This window comes from Nicotiana tabacum, chromosome 15, assembly GCF_000715075.1.
Source record: "Nicotiana tabacum cultivar K326 chromosome 15, ASM71507v2, whole genome shotgun sequence".
NCBI lineage: Eukaryota > Viridiplantae > Streptophyta > Magnoliopsida > Solanales > Solanaceae > Nicotiana > Nicotiana tabacum.
This window is the reverse complement of record NC_134094.1, coordinates 127,513,984-127,531,172: the sequence shown is the minus strand read 5'-3', so window position 1 is coordinate 127,531,172 and position 17,189 is coordinate 127,513,984. Positions and strand designations below refer to the sequence as shown.

General features: G+C 34.5%; 1 protein-coding gene across 1 annotated transcript; it reads right to left on the bottom strand.

Annotated features, from left to right (window-relative positions):
* Nucleotides 1–423: 423 nt before the first annotated feature.
* On the bottom strand, nucleotides 424–10,784 carry LOC107779051 (uncharacterized). The gene is made up of 15 exons (XM_075231263.1): nucleotides 10,490–10,784; nucleotides 8,795–9,398; nucleotides 8,375–8,687; nucleotides 7,945–8,091; nucleotides 7,729–7,817; nucleotides 7,530–7,622; nucleotides 6,221–6,347; nucleotides 5,151–5,215; nucleotides 4,810–4,984; nucleotides 4,226–4,420; nucleotides 4,097–4,144; nucleotides 2,673–2,810; nucleotides 2,361–2,443; nucleotides 1,725–1,840; nucleotides 424–834 (listed from the first exon to the last, which is right to left on the bottom strand). Exons 2-15 carry the CDS (start codon nucleotides 9,382–9,384, stop codon nucleotides 764–766), a joined length of 2,250 nt encoding a protein of 749 aa, XP_075087364.1. The 5' UTR covers nucleotides 9,385–9,398; nucleotides 10,490–10,784; the 3' UTR covers nucleotides 424–763.
* Between the last annotated feature and the right edge of the window lie 6,405 nt (nucleotides 10,785–17,189).

The window sequence follows — 17,189 nt, the reverse complement described above, 5'->3', positions numbered from 1 at the left end:
TCATAATATCTCGGATTCAAATTCCAACGAAGGCAAAAACACTAAATGATGTACCCCATCCAAAATTCCAACGAAGGCAAAAACACTAGATGATGTACCCCATCCGTCCTAATATTCGTTGATAGAATTAGCTGATATTTAATTAGTCAAAGTATGTGCAAGCTAACTCGAACACCACGGTTATCAAAAATAACATCACTGAAAGACTTGCACCGTTGATGAAAAAATTAGGACAGAAGCCTTATGGAAAGGTCTTGATATTTCAAACAAAAATGAGTTGGATGCAGTCCAAAACATTAGTAAAGTACGTTAAAATCTTCAATGCCAAAAGAAACTCACAATCAAGATCCATAATATTGAAATAGAACATGTTTCTTCATCAGAAAGAGATCCATATTATTGAAAAAAGAACATGTTTCTTCATCAGAAAGTTGAAAATAGGATGATTCTCCACTATATATCAAAGTCAAAAAATATTCAGCCTTAATAATATCAGACTGCCTTTACATGCCAAACGGTACATATTTATTTCTTCATCTTTGTTTCTTTTACCATATTCCTATGAAATATCTGAGTTCATATGACATAAAGGAGTTACTCATATGGGACTAACCTCAATGACTGAAAAGTCAAAGCTGTTAGAAATGAAAACTAACAGAAAATCGCTTTCAATAATTGGGGGCCTAATTATATGCTGAACTACGTTAGTGTAAGTGTAAAGTTTTATTGTTATTTAAGGAACCAAAATTGTTGCATCATCTGTCTATTCATTGGACCTTACGTCTTCTATGCGGCTGCCAAGCTTAACAATGTCTTCAACAAAAATCTTCCCATCTGCAACAAAAAGACTCAACAGAAGTTAGAAGCAGCATAAATAAGGAGACGTTCAGTTTTTGGGTCAATTTTGAAAGATACTTGCAAGGCATTAAGATAATTAATGGCTATCCTACTGTTGTGCAAATACATAAATCTCCATAATACGTCCTAAATAAGAGTTGCTGCTTATAAAAACGTGTTTATTTCATTCACAAAATACAGCAACTTCAGTATCAGCCCAAAGAAGAAAACCTTCTATGAATTGAACATCCAGTTCAAGAAATTAAAAGAAATGAAAAAATGTTAAAAGAAAAGGAAACAATAGACGCAGTAAAAGGTGACTGTTCTCTGACTTCTTTATAAGACTAAATTAAATTAAAAGCAACTGAAAAAAATGAGGGTCATTATCAGGAATCTGGAACCACAAAAAGGTAGTTATTCTATATAAGGAATCTTTGGTGTCCACACGATGTTATTGCTAACTTTTCCAATGTCTATTATTTGCTAACGATGAACAAATATGTCATCGATTTGAATATGCACAGGGTAATTATTTAGTTAACCTGCATTTTTTATGACAGTGAGGTTTGGAACTCTTAATTCAAGGACTATGCTTAGTAAATATGTGACTTCTTTACTAGTATTACTCTTCCAATAAACTCGCATGAAATGTCTTTGCTAAAAGCTACACAGAAAGACCATCAAGTGTGGTATCTCTTAATTGCTATCAAACAAACAGTGACTTAACAAAAAAGGCTTTTAAACTGCAAAAAGCTTTAGTTATTTAAGCTAAATTCCAAGCAATGTCAATGTGTTTGTGAAGACCTTCCAAAAGAGTTCCAATAACAACCATAAATCAACAGTCAAAGCATGGATCTTTCTAATTTCGAACAAAATTAAAAGCTGACCTGTATCTTTGGAAAGGTTGCTGATAAGTTCTTGAACCCCTTCTTTGCCAAGAGTATCCTTCAAGTAGTTGGCTGCAGCTGCTAGCTCCTCGGGAGTCACTTTCCCATCAAAATCCCTGTATAACAAAACAAAATGCAGGTCAATTAAAAGCTAAATTTTGGATCTACACAATTGCAGATGAACATGTAACTTCCCCGGCAAATTAGATCACCATAGCGAACCAGAAACCTGATCACATTAATGAGAGAAAAATATAAACATGATTAATCATTACTTCCACTTATGATATGGTAATGTTGCATGGCTCATGAATAATATTCTGCCAATTCATCTTAAAAGATAATAACATAGATGTCATTCAAATTTGCAACATGAGAATCACTCTGGGGGAAGGCATAAATTTCTGCTCGCATCACTGCATGGTTGTGACCAGGTAGATTAAACAATAAGAAAAGGGAACATCATTTCCCCAACTTCGACCTCTATTTAAAATGGTTTTTACACAAGTATATTCAAGATACTTATAAGTGCAACCAAAACTGTGAGATGTATGAAAAAGAAAATGTCAAAGCCCAAAAGTGATCATCAAGCAAATTGTTTTGATAAGGATCACCAAGCGAAACACTGCTATTCACCTGTCAAGTATTCGCCAATGGTCGCCAATTTTGGCATCGACATCATCAATTTCCTTCTCAAGATTTTGAAGCATGGAATCAACCTGAAACACATTAGCCAATAAATAACTAATTTCAAGTCAGCTGCAAGAAAACATCCTTGTCCTCTGTTAGTTTCCCTTGATTATCTTCTCCCTCCCTCTGTATAATTGAAACCTAGTGCATATTTCTCAATTTCTAGGCTACCTTATCTGATGCTTTATTCAATTTATTTTGGGCTATAGAGGACAAAATATATGCCTTCACCGACTTAATTTAGGAAGAATGTCTCACCTTATCTATGAGTGCAGATGAAACCTCATCATGTTCAGCAGCATGATCATTCTCATCATGAGCAGCTCTATATGCCTTGATAGCATCCAATTCACCACCTGTACCCTCTTTATCTACCATGCTATTATAAAGTTGGATCTGACAAGAAAAGGAATCCTCCATGAGTCACAGATTCTTGTTGAAGAATTACCTGACCTTACAGCGAACCAAAGATATACTCGCTATATGCATCGCACATAAAGAAAAATACCAAAAAAACATCAACAGCAAAGAGAGTCAGGGAGCCCACAGGTGGGATTTCTTTCTTTTATTTTATTTGGATTTATTTTTCGTTTGGAGGAGACGGGTAGAGGGCGAGACAGAGGATGATAGCTGGAGAAGAGGGACGCCCAATTAATTATCTGTTAATAATTGAATGTTCTGCTGCTTAAGCATGTCAAATATTGTGCAAAACCTAATTGAGGTAGCATAATCTTAACATATCAACATTAAAGTTATGCTTCAATATATGAATTTTCTGGATTTATTAGGAAGACGGATGTAGTAGTTTGCTTCTTTTTGGCTTCTATCTGAGTGATGTACAAGTTTGTACCATCTTGATACATTATCAATAAAATCTTACCTTATCAGCAAAACAAAAAAAAGTTAAGTGGAAAATTAGCCAATGCTACAATCATCAAAATTACTACTCCCTCTGTCCCAATTTATGTGGCACTTCCCGAGATTCAAACTATGTGAGCTTTGACTATCATTTTAAGATATACTTTTGCATCAAATTGACATGAAAGAAATTGCAACTTATGGTGCTTTTCGTATAGTTTTTGAATATCTAAATTTCAATTTTAAAATATTGCGTTAATCTAATCCAGTTTAGCTTCAAAGATTAGTCAAATTGACTCTCGATAAAAGTGTCACATAAATTGGGACGGAGGGAATACTTATCTCTTTTACCAAGAGGAAGAGGAAAAGGAAAAAGAAAGCAGGTTAAGGAGCAATTTGTATCTTTGCCCAGAAATTATAATTTCAGTATAAACAATAACCAATACTCCCTCCATTGGAAAGTGAACAATCACCTTTACCTTTGTTTCCCATTTAAAAAAAACATAGTTCAACTAAAACCAAAAGAGAAATTTAGCAGGACAAAATCAAGATCCACATGACGTCCATCAATAAAATTAATCAATATTCATTAACAGATAAAGGAAGGTCAACATGATTAAAAGCTATAGAAAAGCAAGGGATAATATTTTAGGGAGTGAATATTGAAACAAGGAGAAGAAAAAAAGAAGCAGCAGCAAGTACATAATAAAATGCAACATAACAAAGAATCATTAAGAGCTATAGCTAGTATTAACACAAGTAAGAGCTTTATTTTCCTTTTCTTGGTCTGATTGCTCGTACAGTTTAGCTTCAGAATGGCATACCTCTTTACTTACAAGCCTCAGGAACTCTTCACGCTCTTGGCTAACAGACTGCATAAAATAAAGTTATAAGAGATTGATAGAAAAGACCAGGTACTAAACAGTCCAAAACTTTTTCGAGCCCATCCTTACAGAAGCAGAAGCTAGAACAGCCAAGGCACGGCTAATTTTACATAGCTGCTCTTGTTTGTCAATTGCTCTTGCTCGAGCTTGCTCTTGTGCTTCTGTAGCAGTTGGAATAGTCATCTCTTTCAATGCCACATCCTCTTTACTACAGACAGATTCCTTCCTTCTGGTTTTCTCTTCTTCTTCTTTCTCTTCCTCCTCCTGCAGACAATTACAATTACCTCTAAGGAGAAGACTACTGATGTTTACACAACTTGACATAGAATACACATGCCATAAGAGGCAGATTTATTTCCTGATGGATACCATAGTCAAAAAATAGAAAGGATCTTTACACAAATAGCCGGTTGGATTTACTGTTTACATTTCCTAGCCGGTATACATAGATTATACACTGATTATACATGGATTATACATCTGCCGGATATTTTACGTGGTTGGATGGGCAGCTATTTAGGTTAATTCAAAATATAGAATCCCAGTTAAGAGAACAAAGAAGAACCACAAAATCCAGCTTTGGGGAGGGGGGGGGGGAGCAAAAGATAAGCAGCATCGGACACTGTTCATTTCACAATAAGAATAAAATTAACCTTGATAAGCTCCTCCTGCATTTCAAGAAATTCCAATTTCCTCCTCCTTTCCGATAGCGAATCTTCAGATGGCAGGGAAGTGATGCCCACAGTATCCACAACCTCATCTGGTAGCGAAGACAGTGTAGCTCCAACAGCCTCCTCTGGCTTCAACCTTCCAGAAACAGTGAAAGCTCTGCTCACAGAATGGGAGGAAAAGCAGGTCATGTGTGCTGAAAGGTGAACAAACTATGTAGTTGCAAGTTGAATAATCTTCAAGAAAATGTGTAATCTGGGAATGCATATACTAGTTTGCAGGTGCTAAATTTCAGAGAGATTGAGAGAGGGAGAGACTAAGATACCTGGAAAGGATAAGAAGTGAAGAAGGCACTGAATGATTAAGTGACAAATCCAACCAATCTCGGAGCTGCACATAAGAACAACAATATTAGAACAAAGTATTGTATGTATTCAATGATTAACTTTGACGTTCATTCCCCCTAAAGTACGTATATATTCTTCTCTTCAAGTTTTCCTGTAACTGGAAGGAACTAAAGACATTTCTTCTTCTTATTGTCAATTTCTGCGAGGGGTTAAAAATGAATATGTGGAAGTTATAACATAAACTTCTCCTCCCCTTTACCCTCATACTTTCTTATAAAACAATGGAAATGGACCTTGGCGTCACCCTTTTACTTCTCCACCTGCCCATCAGCTTTTGTGTCTATGAAGAAATCGGTACAGCTAATTGAGTGCTTCTACAAACTTATTTCTTCAAATCCATTTGAGATCAGAAGGATCATAACCACTTAATTCCATGTCGTATAATGTCCTTCACATTCAAAGTCTAGATCAAACAGACGATTCCCCCGTCACTATAAACCAGCTAACTTTAGAACGGAAAAGTGATAGTCCCTTCATCCCTGTTTATTTGGCACTCTGTCCCTTTTGTCTGTGATTGAAACATTTTCATATTTAGAATTATATTTGAGCCTTACATTCCCATTTTGCCCTGATTGAAATAATCTATGAGAATTGGCATGACTTGATGCAGATCCTGCTGCATAGAAATATAATGTGCTACTAAGAGTACTTTTGATATTTTATGTATATTTGGTTCATGTGTCAAACGCCTTCTTTCTTTCTTAAACTTGTGTCTACTCAAATATCCTAAAAAAATTGAGATCAGTACTTTTCATTGATAACGAACATTTTCAACAAGAAAATCACTAAAATAATGAAGTCAACATTGAATATCTTAGCAAAGATAGTCCGAAGAGCAGATATTGCAAGAGCAATCCAATCCTACATCTATAATTTAGCTGAAAATGTTGCTGCAATTCGGCAAAAAGTATTGACAGGATATCCACATAATATCAAATTGAACAAATACTTTTTTATTGATTTTTTTGCACAAACGTTGACCAAGAACCTGTTGGCGCATTTCTTCAACGGAAAGTAAACCAAGCATGCCTCGCTCTCTACAATCTTCACGAAGTTCAGCTTCTGAAAGAGACTCCACTCCTTCAGCTTGAATCAATTTGTCATCATTTTTAATCCTATGAAAATGATAGGATCTCAAGTGTCACATATATCTTACTAGATGCAACTGTATGAGAACTAAACTAGTCACTTCGAAAGTAGATAGCATGTCTATGTATGACATGTTAATGAACATGTATACGTGTTCCTTGAGAATTTGCTTGGCTGTTAAATCTCCAAGAACATGTGTTACTTCACCTTTTCCCAGGCAACTACTGTTTGTTAGAGAGAATTATTACTGACAGAGACAGACTGGTAAAATTGCAATGTTTGTGCTACTGATTAATGTAGATTCTTGTTAGAAGAGTAAAGACAGCTTTTTCCATCAACAACAACAACAACAACAACCCAGTATAATCCCACGTGTGAGGTTTGGGGAGGGAAGTATGTACGCAGACCTTACTCCTACCCCGGAGGGTAGAGAGGCTGTTTCCGAAAGACCCTCGGCACAAGGAGATGAAAAAGAGGCAATGGAACAATAACAACCACATACGTCAAGAAGACAGTGCCAGCAACCTAAGAATCAAAACAAATAAATGGAAAAAGCAATACCAATAATCAGAATAATGGACCGCTTTTTCCATCAACAACAAAACAAAAAGACATTTTGGGATCTTTTAGGGGTCACAAAGGCAGTGAAAATTTTTGTTGCCCTCAGCAAATAACTAGTCGATCACATTATATTTTTTTCAATAAAATGAATATATTTGCAATTATTTTCTTGCAGAGTCTCTGCAGATTTAAGCTTGTCTGAGCTACATAACTTGTCAATAGCAAAGGAAAAGCAAATTAAACAAACTGTCACCTCTTCCCAGTGAGTGTTCAAAAGTCAAAAGGAACTGAACATACATCCACGTGAAAGATCATTTTCTTATTTCTGTTGACAAATTAAACAGACTGATATACCAAGTTCCTCTTGCTGATGCAATTTTTCCAGACAATGCCTCAAACACCTTACTCAGAGTCCGAACACCATCAGCAAAAGAATTTCATGTCATACTAGAGATTCAAAAAGTGACTCACTACTGAGCAAGGTTAGTGAAACTTGTACCTCCACAAACGTCAAGAACAAGTCAAAATATGACCTACTTCCACAAACTGTTATTGACTAAATAGAAACTTACATTCAAGAAAATCTATAAGAGTCTCTAACATATATTTTCTTAAAACAATATCCTACATGGAAAGAAGTGGCATACCTTTGCAATCTCTTCCGAAGCATAAAACGCAAATAAGCATCTGTACCATAAGGACTGATCCCCATATACTTGCACATACTTACTAATCGAGGCCTGAGAATAGAGAAGATTCAATTCCTTCCATATTCAGAGATTAGATTATATATCACGTTGATTAGATAGAACTGTAGAGTATAGAAGAATTAGTTATAATACCAACCTGCTTATATTATCTAGGGTAAGCTCATCATTGAACAGCTTGGCAAAGCCTAAAATTTCCTCATTCGTGACTCCTGCACCTCTTCTAACCTGCATGAAGTCCCATATTTAGACAAGCAGAATGCTATTGATCTTCATTGGCACTTTCTATTTCCATATTTTTAGCCTCTGGACGCATGTAGGGGATAGCGATGGTTGTATATCAAGAGTGAGTCACCTTGATCAGAAATTCATCAAGATCTTCAGCTGTTTTCTTTAGTTCTCCACTCCGAGAGTTTTGGACCTCTTTAGCCATTTCCTTGACGGTGTCTTGAAGAAATTTTGCATATTCTATCCTCGCAATCAACCTTCTCTTTAATGCTTCCTATAAATGAAGCATTCCAAGCAAGTAAATTGATAATCTAAAGGAGGATAAACTCTTAGCTTAAGCAAATGCAAAAGTAACAGTCTGAGATTGTTAAAGCCACTGCAATTTGTTTGAGCACAAAAATTATTTAACCAGTACAAATTACGAAACCTAGATGGAGATATCAAGGCCTAGAATTACGTACCAGTATGAAGATACGACATCACACGAGTAAAAAAATTACAGACTACTTAGCCAATAACATAGATTTTACTTTACACTCAGAAAGAAAATATTTGACCTGTTCTTTCATTTTGTCTTGAAAAGTAGATGGCAACATGTTTGGAAACAGCTTTAAGAATACAGGCAGTAAAAATTCCATGAAGGGGACAATGACGAAAACAGCAAATGGAACCAGCCTGAATATATCAGCTGTAGTCCGTGTGAGCTGTTGCCTCTCTCTTCTAGAAAGACTCTTTCCACTAGCTAGCTTTATCAACAGTCTTGAACTGATCCTCGTATCAGCCCAGAGGAGCTTAGAACCTAGCCAATAATGCTGCAGAGTAGATATAAACTCATGTCTCCAGTGAGCAAGCTTTTTGGCCCAATCTTCCCTGAATAAAGACCACAAAAAAAGAAAAAAGGAAGCATGCACTAAGCACTATCAGAGACACTTCTTGTTTAACCAAAAATAAATCTTTAGGTTCTAACAAATCCTAACCTACTCATCGAGGCCACCACCCTCAAAGCAGGACCAATCCCCAAAATTGTCGCCCATACTCTCTGTATAATAGATTTAGCAACCTTCTGAGATTCTTGCAGCTGTTTCGCTTTTGCTTTGGCCTTTGCAGTACTTAGTCCCACAACAGCTTGATCACATTCCTCGGGAGATGCTTCACTTTTCTTTTTGGCAATCAACTCTTCCTCATCATCACTTCCCAGATCAGGTTGCTTTGCTGTTGCTGTAGAAGCACAACGTATAGAGTACGGCGACAACCTCACACCAACTGAAGAAATAACATTGACTCTTCTATTTACATGGCCAAATACTGTAGCATTAAAATATTTTGGCTGGACGAATTCTAAGCCCGAAAATCTCGAAAATCCATCATTTATTGCAGAAAAATCGTCACTATCCTTTCTTTGATCTGAACCTTGATATATAGAAGTCACAGTTGAGCTAAAACCGCGGGAATCCAAATAATGAGCAGATTGCCCATTCCCCGCCTGAAGAATTCTAATAGACCGAGCAGAGACATTCAAATAGTCAGAAAGAAGCCTCCTCCTCCGTAGAATTGCTCTAGAAGCCATTACTTGCCTCTACACTGAAAAATAAAAACCATCATGTTCCAAAAGTGACATACAAGTTATTCAAATTAGATAAAACACCAGCAATGAAACTGCAAATCTTACGCGATTAATTGCATATTATAGGACAATGTTCGTTTCTTCCATTTCTTGTAAATATATAAAATTGCCTAGAACACCACCAGTAAAACTGCAAAATACTCTATAGAAAATATATATTTACACACACACACACATTGATCCTTCTAGAAGGTTCCATGGCATGCCTTCAAGTGTGTATATATGTATAGCATCCAAGGTTGTGGTTTAGTGGTCAATAAAACTGAAATTGTAAACTAGAGTTCAAATCCTAGCAGAAGCAGCAAAAAGTATTTAAAAAAAATAATGATTTCTTCACATCCGTCTATACTAGGCTAGATGGATTTACTCAATATTTGTGTTGGTGGAAGGACCAGGTAGCTGGTGGATTAGCCGAAATGCGTGCAAATTGGCAGTGACATCACTACTACACACATACAATATATAAGCATGTGTTTTTTTGTGTGTATTAAAATACACCAGCATTAAAACATCATACTATATTAATTGACTATTATAATACAATGTTTTTCTCCTTTTATTTCATCTTAATATATATAATGCAAATTTGTACTAACATTTAGAAAGGAAAAAAATTTGCAAAACTTAAGTAAAGCTAAAATTAAATTACATAGGACACAAGCATCAAAAAACCTAATATACTCAATTAATCTTCTATTACAAGACAATCATTTCTCCTTTCATTTCTACTTAACATATACTATGAAAATTTCAGCTAAATTACATAAAACACCAGCGGTAAACACTGAAAACACACTCAATTGATCGCCTATTAGTATATATGTTTTTTTCTTAACATCGCAATTTTCTGCTAATATTTAACAAAACACAAAAACTTGCAAAACACGAAAATCTATAAACAAAACTGTTTTTCACAAAATTAATACTCCAAAATGAAACGACGATTCGCGAAATTAAAAATAGAAAATAAAAAGAGGAAGAATAAAATTGAAGAATTGTCCGCAGCTGAAAACATTCAAACTAGTGATGAAATAGCTTTGATACTTACAAATTTCGCCTCGGTGATGCGCAGAGAAAATAGTTTTGCTGAGAAATTCACACTGTCAACGTGTATATATATGTATGAAGAATTAAAAATGATTATTGGATTTTATTAAATGTATCTAGAGAGAGAGAGAGAGAGAGAGAGAGAGAGAGAGAGAGAGAGCCAAAAAGTTGAAGCTTGGGTCAGAATTTATACATGAAGGTCTCAGCCTCTCAGGAGAAAGGAGGAGCTGAGATTTTGGGGGAAATGGGGGGTTTTAGGAATCAGGTGTAGTGCAGGTACACATTATTCGGTGTACAAGCAACATTATGGACCAGTTGATTTTCTTTTTCTGTTTTTGCTTCTTCGTCTTGTCCAGTTATATTTTAGCACGTTTTCAGAAAATAACTTCTTCTTCAAATTTTTTTTTTTTTTTATAAGGTTGAAATAACTTCTACTTCAAGTTGGGGAAGTTAAAAGTAAGCTGGAAATAACAATTTGTTTCTAGATAAAGATTTCCATGAAATTTTGATTTAAAATGAAATTGTGTTTGGATAATACTTACTTATTGAATAAAAACATTTGGAATAAAGTTGATGGTCGAAGGTAATTTTCAAAAACATGAAATACAACTTATACCCATAATTTTAAATTAATTATTAAAAATTACCAAGCTTTATATATTTCATTATTAATCATTACCGAGTTACCAAACCTGGTCATTTGAACAACGGAATTTTGATGAAGCCTTTAAAGTTTAAAATAGTGCTTGCTAATATTAAAATACTTTTAACATCGTCCAACCATCCAGCGGTTAATCTAAAATGTTAATTTAGTGAGTTCAATTTTTAAATTCTTACAACTGAATTTTATTGTGCTTTTGAAATTATGAATTCATATTCAATATTTGTCAAAATTTTAATGATTTTATGTAATGGCTACTCTAACTATCATCTAACCTGTCTTCAACAACAAAAATAAAAGCGAATTGAAATATATTGGTGAAGATTAAGGGTCGTTTCTATAATGCCATCACTAATTATCAGCTAACGACTTTAGCATTTACTTGTAATAGTAGGAGTCTGAATATGCCGGAAAGGGGGAAAAAAAACAATTAATTGAATGCTATAGTAAATTTAGTAAGCATTTGGACATAAAATTGTAATTTTTTAAAAAAATAGTAATATTTAAAGTTAATTGAAAAATGATATTTGGACTCATTTTCGAAATTTTTTCAAAAACTTGCAAAATTTCATGAACAAATAACATTATTAAAAAAAAGATTTAAAAAAATAAAAAAAAGAATCATGGACAAACGGAGCCTTATAGCATGTTTGGCCAAGCTTTGTTTTGGGCCAAAAATGCCAAAAGCACTTTTGGCCAAAAATTGAGGTGTTTGGCCAAGCTTTTGGGAAAAAAAAGTGCTTTTGAGGAGAAACAGAAGTAGTTTTTGAAAAGCAGAAAAAAGTAGCTTCTCTCCGAAAGTACTTTTCTGAGAAACACTTTAGAGAAAAATACACTTAAAAGTAGTTTTCAAAAGTGAGAAAAATACACTTAAAAGTAGTTTTCAAAAGTTTGGTCAAACACTAATTACTGCTTAAAAGTATTTTTCAAATTAGTTACCCAAACACAAACCACTTTTCACCAAAAGCATTTTTTTAAAAGTACTTTTGAGAAAAGCACTTCTCAAAATAAATTGATTTTAGAAATTTGGCCGCTATTAGTCTTTCGTAAAATATTGAAATTAGTGTTGTTTCAAAAGTTTATTCCTTAAACCATTCAATGGTTCAGCGTGTTCAATCTATCGTTTCACACATCATTTCATTGTTGTTGAGTACATCCAATGCAAGACTGACTACATTAAATGGTTCTGAGTTTTTTTTTTTTTAATAACAAGTTCAGTCAAATAAAATAAAAGGTTTAAAAACTTACTCTTGCTAGGTATTTATACCCATCAATGAATATATAACATATGTCTTCACATACAGTACTATCACTAAATCATATAGCTTAACCATGATCAATAAGTATAATTAATCGTCATAACACTCCCAACCAAAAAAAGAATTTCATTTTAGCTAACACCTCACCATCATTTAGATCCTAGGAATATGAATCCGGCAGAACACAAGTTGGAAATTTGTCATCCTCCAGCAGATATATATTGTCATATTGCCTGGAAAATCATTTAACAAAGAAGCATCATCAAAACTTAAAATATTTATATTGGGAGAATAATAAGCAACAATGCTCAGGACGTTAATGGTGTTGCCATGAGCAACGATTAAAGCTCAATTTTTGAAATCTTTCTATTGCCAACCAAATTCTCAGCTGATCAAATGTACTCAGAGACATAGCACCAACCTAAAAACAAAAACAAATATTTTTCTTAAATAGTAGTAGTATAAGTTATGTACAAATGGTAGAATTATTTTCTGAACTTCTGTTTCCAAATATTTTAAACAATCTTAACTTCCCCTACTACAAATAAAACTTAAGGCAATCAAAACAAAGATAAATGCCCTGTGACCTGTGAACAATATCATCAGGTACCTTATACATGATGTTATGAATAGATTAACAAGGAGCATAATTTTATTTTTTTGTCTTGGTTACTCAAACCGTAAAGAGAGGAGTCCTGTCTATTCATATGTGAAAGCAAAGAGACGCAAAATAATAGAATTCATGGAGATCTTCAGAATTGGTGGGAATGTCCAATTCATCTTTTGTTTTTATGGAGGCTAGTTTTTATGTCCTCTTGTATGTATTCTCCTTTAGATAACCCTTTTGGTAGCAAAGTAAGAGGGTTTCTTCTCATGATCCAATCAAAGTCATGCATCCTAGTTGAGTAGTTGGTGCAATGAGAGCAGCTTGTCTCATTTTCCCTGGCTATATTTCACTTTTTCTTTCTCTTTCTTGAAGCATCGTCAATCGTCCTGGTTGGGCCATCAGAAACTCTAATCAGCACAGCATTCTGAGAATTATATATGTTCCTTTCGAACTGCCATTGTTGCATGATCCACCTCTAGAGCTTTATTCTCATACTCCAAATGTAGTACCCTATCTGTTGCAGCGTTATGTTCGACAGATGCTTGCAAATGACTACAAGTGCATGATGCCTCTAGTCGTTCAAATGCCATAGAGCAGCAAATTTCTGTTGTCACTGCATTATCCTTTTTGCTGAATTGAGAAGTGTTAGGAACTTTGAGTCACTCGTTGCATCCTTCTCCATCTCCGTCCTTGATTCTCATACTCCAGGTAAATTCTCCAACATGTTGCAATCCCTCGATTGGATACCTCGAATAGGCAATAATCATTTGGGTTCTTCCCTTCTTTACTTGCAGAAGCATCCCAAAATACTTTAAATGGTATGTATACGATACTTAGAAAAGAAGCAACTCATATGGCCTAATGCAACAACGCAAGTGATGTTTTCTTTCGCGGTCTGATAATTTGCAGTACATAGCTGATGCATGAAATGGATTATTAACATGGCAACATATCAAAAAACCCATGAATTTATCAGTATACCAAGATGAGTTCAGATTAATTGAGAACTCATCAACAAACGATTCTGGAGTTCTTCTGCCTAGGGGAAAAGAAATGTGAATATGTTCCCTTTGGTGGAAGTGGCACTGCAACAGAAATAATAATAATAATTATTATTATTCAATTGACAAGAATCAACATCTATAAATGTGAAGGGAGAGATAAGAACCTGGATAAATGTCCGGAGAAAATGACCTATGAACTTCAATAAATTTAGGTTAGTTGAGGCAGGTTTGCGTTCAGTGTTTTCAGAAAATGAGATCCTTTGCAACTTAACATACGTAATGAGTAGATCTATGATGGTCTTCAAGGCTAAATGATCATCTGGATGTGGGCACACTAAATTTGGGGGTAGCTTTCCTGGCAGTTCATTAAGCCTCTTACAGAAATTTCACGTTCAGGCATGTAAGGCTTAAAGAGTTTGTTGATCTTTTGGGTAAACAAGAAATATTGCTTTCACTTAAATCCAAGTATTCCAAAGAGTGCAAAGATCCTATAAACTTTCCAACCAACGATCTTCCGAACCTACAAATTCTATAAATTTTTGAATCCGTAAACTCTATAATTTCTAAACCCGCAAACTTCCAAACACATAAACCTCCGAACTCATAACTTTGTAACTCGTAAAATTTCGAACTTGTAAACTGAAAAATAGAAAACCAGAACTGAAAATATTAAAAAATATATCTTTTTTGCCGCGCGGGCGAAGGGGATTGGGGGGTCTGTAGGGGTGCTGCAGAAATTTTTTTTACAGAAAAAATTAAAAAACAAATTTCGGGGAGGGGTTAGCAGGGTGGATGGTGACGGAAAAAAAAATGAAATCTGAAAAAAACTTTTTGGAGGAGAGGGGGTGGGAGAGGTGGGGTAGGGGAGAGAAGGGGGAGGGGGTTGGAGTTATATTTTGGAAAACTTTTTCCTAACTTTTTCTAGAAAAATTATTTTTCTCCAATTTCAGAAAAATGTAATATCTAAGAAAATATTTTTTAAACTATTTTGTGCAACCAAACAGTTAAAAATGAAAAAATATTCAGTGCCATACCAAACACACCCTTTGTTTCTTCTCGTTCTTCTACTTTTCTTTATTTCTTTAAATCTTCATTCTTCATCTTTGCATTCCCCCTTTCTCTTGGTCGCCATTATTATTATTATTAATTATATATTTACTTCCTTTTTGTTTTTTCTAGATCTTTATTTGAACATGATTTTAATTATTTCTCTTTGAATCCTTCTAATATATTTTTTTTCTTTGGTTTTCAATTTTTTTAGAATGATAGTATCAATAGAGATAACAATAATCTTGCTATATGTAAATTGACACGGTATATTTGTTTACTTTAAATTTTAATTTTATTTATGTTTTTTAATCATATTATTTAAGAATTTGAAACAAGAAAATCTAATCGCATTGGACAAAACATATTCAGATTGATGATTACCTATTTATTTATGCAGAAAAAGCCTTGTACAACTAATTAAATTAATTCAAAATACCTTGAACTGACCCGGACCGAATTAATTCAAAATGAATCGAACCGACCGGAACTGAATTAATTTAAAACAGATCGAACCGACTAATGTACCCTAATTTAATTTATTTCTGTCACGACCAAAAATCACGTGACCTGCACCCGACATACTACCCAACTCGAGCGAACCAAACCATGTGATGTACCCAAATCATATGCCTGAAAACCAATTTAACTGAGGAAGCTCCTTGAAAATAATATACTTGTTCAAGTAAAATGATAAAATATTTTTCAATTTCAAAATCACACATGACGCATTCCATGATAATAACAATTAGACTAAGTAAAATAAATATTTTTTCATGTATGTCGTGTACAACCCCATTACTATAACTTTTCACAAGTATCTATGGAGCCTCTAAAGAATAGAATTAAATACTTAGGCTAATATCCAACTAGCATAAATTAAGAAAACAACATTATAGTTACCACGAAATAGGAGTGGTATCTCACCATATACCTCAGGAAGAGAGTCATCTTAGGCATGACCACATGCCACGTATCATACATCATATTGAAACATATAAAGTAAGTGGGACCCTAGAGGGGGGCCCTAAGGGCTAAATACACCGTAGCGGTACTCAATAAGTATCATAGACTCTCTCTAACTTAAGTTCTTAGGACAAACTTTATAAAAATAATGCATCAATATTTGATATAAAATGATAAGAAATTTTATCAATTCATGATCCTTGTCATTTTAATAAAAGCCAAGTGAAATATAACCCACAATTATAAACTTTTAAAATATTTATGATAACTGATGATAGGCTATAATTACGTATTTTAGTCACTTATTACACTCTAATTTACTGCACTTTAATTGAGTTTGAGCTTTAATCGCTAGTGTTTTACACTAATTATGTGTTTTATGCCTTGTAGGAGTGATTCCGAGCTATGTAGATGTTATGGAATGAATTCAAGTGATTTGGAGCTTTGAAGCCTGAGTAAAAGCCCAAGGAATTAAGTTGGGATCGTGTCCGGGGATCAAATTTGATAGTTAAGAATGAACGAAGAATCGAGTAGGCATATTATGTACTGTCTAGTAAAATGCACATAACCTTTCGCTCAGAACTCCATTTGGTCTCCACAATATATGGTTGGAAAGCTAATGCAAAGGTCTACAATTTTTATGTTTTACGTTTTTCCAAATTCCACACATAACAGGGTGAAAAATGCAGTCGAATCCGCGGCCACGGATTTGGCCCCGGATATGAGGCAGAACACTGGGTAAAATCCGCGGCCAAATCCGCGGTTGAATCCGCGGCCGCGGACGTCCTGACCTGGAAAAGTGTCCTTTTTCTCGTAGGAGAAGGTATAATTATTTGGGGCCGACCCTACTTGGTATATATACATGGAAAACGGTATTTTGAGGACCTTTGACATACCTTTGACATATTTTTGACACAAATTAGACCTAAGGAGACTGGGGATTCGACCTAAGGAGGCAAGAACATATTAGGAGCAAGGCGGAGAATTCTTCTACAAGTTTCTCTCTTCCTTCTTCCTATTTTTATTATTGGTTATGAATTCTAATATTGTAGTTATGCATACTATTATGAATAGCTAATTTGTTATCTAGGGTTTTGATGGAACCTCTTGGAGGATGAATTCTTGTTATGTTTTAATATAATTTAACCTTTGAATTT